General features: G+C 32.8%; 1 protein-coding gene across 1 annotated transcript; it reads right to left on the bottom strand.

The window, feature by feature from the left end:
* Positions 1-435: 435 nt before the first annotated feature.
* LOC116351928 (girdin-like) lies at positions 436-3,827 on the bottom strand. The gene is made up of 4 exons (XM_031784086.1): positions 3,759-3,827; positions 2,367-3,661; positions 1,327-2,228; positions 436-1,249 (listed from the first exon to the last, which is right to left on the bottom strand). The coding sequence occupies exons 2-4, from the start codon at positions 3,515-3,517 to the stop codon at positions 870-872; spliced, it is 2,433 nt and encodes an 810-aa protein (XP_031639946.1). The 5' UTR covers positions 3,518-3,661; positions 3,759-3,827; the 3' UTR covers positions 436-869.
* Positions 3,828-4,080: the final 253 nt, after the last annotated feature.

Here is a 4,080-nt window from a genome sequence, read left to right as displayed (position 1 = left end):
AAGTCAACTTATGTTTCAAACAGTATGAAATATTACGATCCAGCACATGATACCAGAGCAACACCACTATTTGATCTACCAATTAGGAGAACTGATTACACAAAATATGAGCCAATAAATTATATGCTTACAACATTCAACGAATTTTATACCAAAAAATTGCAAAACAGTGATAAAAATTTAATTGATTTAGAAGTAAATTTATCAACAGTAAAACTGAGAATAGAGAATTATTTAAAGCAAAGCAGATAAATACAAAAATTTGTTATGGATTATAGAAATTTTAAGCAGATGAAAAATTAATTTATGAAATTTATATTATTTACATGAGAGGAGCAATAATTTTACATTTTCTCTCTCAAAAATGCTTGATAAAAATCAAATTGTATTATATTATATATATTTAATTAAATTATTTTCAATAAACCACCAAGGCGAAGGAACGCTGTTCGGTGCAGTTATTATTATTAATTAATAAGTTCACTGAAGTTAAAAATGTTGAAAAATATTTTGGCTAGCAATTTGTTGTTTACGATTTTGGTTTCAGGTCTTTGCACAGAATCAAAATGCTGCCGTACATAATCAAGCAGTTGACGATGAGGACTACTAGGAGGACTACGTTTATGTTGTCGATGTTTTCGATGACGACCGGTTTTAATTACATGTAGCATTAAGATTTCTTTTTAAACAATAGCATTGTAACGTTTTGTTATTATGCTGGGCTTGAGTTTTGTGGCCTTGACCAAAGTACGGGTAGTTCGGTATATAAAATAACCCGTATAGAAGTATTGGCGCCATTAAAATTTATTCAAAATATTTGTCATTGTATGTCGCTATTTTTTTCGAATAAGATTTTATTTTGTTTGGCTTTAAAGATCGGCTTGTTGTGTACTACTCAAAAGTTCATGTTCATTTTTTGCTTGCTTGAGCCAATTTCGCAAATCTTGTGTGCGCTCAACTAAGCTTGTTTTATATGTTTGTGCCAAAGGCGACTGGGAAACCATTGTATTCGCGGCAATCGATTGAGAAAGAATAGCTGCTGATGAATTAACAGTATCGGGTATGCGACTAGAAGCTAATCGATAGTGGTCAAGCCTTTCAGACAACCTGATAACCGGTTGATTCAGAGCATAGTTGATTGATGTTGCACAATGTTGTTGATTCAATTCTTCAGGAAGAAGTGTTGTTGAAACTTGACTTGTAGGCCACATAATATCTTGATAAATTAAGGATGGTGGTGGGGCTAAACCTAAAATGATAAACAAATTGAAAAATATTCAAATGAGTATAATAGCATATATACTTATAAAACATATACGTAAGTACCTTGAGTTTGCTGTTTGCTCAAAATATCCCAAATTTCACGAATTTCAGCATTCAATTGCTCCAAACTTTGAATTATTTCAGTGGATTCTTGATAAATTTCTTTACGTTGATCATTTCTATGAGTATCGCTTGCGAAATCAGTGCTGCTGAAGCCTGAGCTTGAATGAGATGACGACAAATCACTAATAGTTGCATCATCTCGATGAATGTCCGTTGCAAATAGGTTACCATGAGGTTGTTCCTTATTGTCATACAGACGTTGCAGTGATTGCTCCAAATGGCGTAAGCGTATCACTTTTTCACCCAGCAACGAACGGGTACGATGAAGATTTACTTCCATTTCGGTCAATTCTTTTTCTTCTTGAATCATTTGATCAACAGTGTGACGACTTGTGTCCTTATGATGATTCTTGACTTCACGTTGACGAGCTCGAAAATTGCTGCGTTGCATGTGAAGCGATTCTTTGGCACGACGTACAGAATCCCTTTCAAGATGTATTCGATGCTTAAAGAATTCCAGTTCTGAGCTTACTAATTCTTTACCACCACTTTCAACTTTAAATGGATAACGAAGATGATAGGTCGTATCTACTGAATTATCAGGGAATTGATCTTCTAAATCCTCCAATTTTTCTAATTGTCGTCGTAAATTTTCAACCGGTCGCAATTGGTCATTGCTACGCAAATTCGAAGAATTCAATCGCGAAGTTGATGCCGATTTTGTCCGTGTAAATTGTTTCTTTTTCTGATTTCTTTGTTTTCCATGAGACTCACGAACATTGTTATTGTTTTCTTGTTGAAATGCCTCTGTAACTAAATTACCGTTATCAGCAAATATTGTATATGGCATTGATCGACGTGAATTGTGATGACAATTATTTGAAACAGTTGTGTCGCTTTGACTAATAAGAAAAACAAGAAAATAAATGAAATCATACTATGAATTATTATGTAAAAATAAGAGATCTTCTTTAAAAATTGATTAAAATAATAGAATTGTATAATATGATAATAGGAGATTTATCATGTAATGCACATACCTTATTGATGTGTCGTCTGGACACTGTTGGCTCTGAATATGTGACAAATATTTTGCGGCAACCGTGAATTTTTTATCTGACCTCTCACCAATCAATGCGGAACGATCTCCACGTTCCATTTCAATTTGCTGAACATTTAAAGCTAACGCTTTACCAATATCGGTTTTGTTCACATTCGTTTGTTTATTCGAATTAGACCTTTCAGTCTCCGAACCTGTGGTTAAACTTTGTTGCTCGCGTCTTTGATGGCGTCTCTCCAATGATATTTTAACATCGTTTTTCAGACGTACATATTTATCTTTCAAACATCGATATTTATCCTCTAATAATCGCTTTTCACAACGAATTTTTTCATACAAATGACTATCGCCTGTTTCGCGCATTTTCTGTCGTTCCAATTCCAAATCATGAGCCATTCTATCTTTCATTTGTTGTATATTCATGATGTGGTCTTTTTTTATCAAATCTTCTTCAGTTTTTAAATCTCGCTCCAATTCCTGCAATATTGTTTTATGGTTTTCTTGTAGTTTATATTCGGCCAATCGATGCTCTTGATTTAGTATTTTTCTCTTTTCTTCGAGTTCATCCTTTAGTTGTTGCTTGAATTTTTCAACTTCAACATTGTGCTGACTTTCTAGTTCAATTTTGCGGTCATTTTTTTTTTCTTCGAGCCGATCTTCCATTGCTTTTAACTGAATTTCATGCTCTTTTTCTAGCGCGAATCGCTTTTCATTAAATACTTTCTCTAATTTATTTTGTTCTTCTTGCCATTTAATGTCAAATTCCGGATCATAATATATATCAATTGAATTTTTATGATGAACATCTGAATTAGTATTAGCCTGTCCAAGAAATGGATTTTCATCATCTTGCAGAATTTCTATATCTTGTTTCTCAAGTTCGAAAACTTTCAAACTTTGAGAAATCGGTTTTGGAAAATTACTTTTTTTCAATTCCTTATCACCGAAATTGTTTGCACTTTTTACTGAAGTAACCGATTCAGAATCAGTATCTTCATACATGGGCCTAATTCTACCAGATTCGGAACGTTGGTCAAATAAGGTTGTTAAAATTTTCGGTGTCGACTGAGTTGTAAAATCTTTCTCTTCGATAGACTTTTGGTCATCTTGTGCACTTCGATTTAAAGTCATTGTTATTTCTTTAACATGTGTTTCGACTCCATCAGCGTTATTGAAGTCCCAATCAGCATTCTCATCATTAGAAGAATTATCATCACCAGAAGCCAGACTCTTATTGATATCGCCTTTTTTAGACTCATTCAAATTAAATCGTACCTGGGTATTTTCACATAAAAACACTATAATTAATAGTAAGTAATAAGTAATTGAAATAATGAAAATAATATTGTGAAAGAATATAATTTATATGTACAGTGAATCTAATATTTTTGGTAGACAAAATTTTGCATGACACACTCCACCAAACAGGCCAAACCGTGGCCGAGATGTCAAATCACAAATGTCATTAGTTGTCCCTATCGAAATCTGCTGTCAAGCAAGTTATATATTAATTATTGTATTACATTTTGTTGGAGACTTATTTATTTAGAAATATATAAAAAGAATGTGAATGTGAACAAAAAAGATAAAAAAAATTAATATCCAGACGAATTATGTAATAAAATAAATATTATAATTCAATTACTCAGCGGCTAGTATGATTTCATACGTCTATACCGCTGCAAAGCGGTACC

Source organism: Contarinia nasturtii, unplaced genomic scaffold, assembly GCF_009176525.2.
Source record: "Contarinia nasturtii isolate CC-2019 unplaced genomic scaffold, AAFC_CNas_1.1 Cnas_scaffold_6613, whole genome shotgun sequence".
In the NCBI taxonomy this organism is placed as follows: Eukaryota; Metazoa; Arthropoda; class Insecta; order Diptera; family Cecidomyiidae; genus Contarinia; species Contarinia nasturtii.
The sequence above is the reverse complement of the archived record's forward strand: the minus strand, read 5'-3'. Positions and strand labels throughout refer to the sequence as shown.

Bases quoted from the DNA above. Each gene is read 5' to 3' on its own strand.
- LOC116351928 (XM_031784086.1), bottom strand. From the start codon at position 3,517: ATGACTTTAAATCGAAGTGCACAAGATGACCAAAAGTCTATCGAAGAG. The intron at 2,229-2,366 runs GTATGTGCATTA...TTTTCTTATTAG, and splicing joins CCAGACGACACATCAATAAG to TCAAAGCGACACAACTGTTT. The intron at 1,250-1,326 runs GTACTTACGTAT...TTATCATTTTAG, and splicing joins GAGCAAACAGCAAACTCAAG to GTTTAGCCCCACCACCATCC.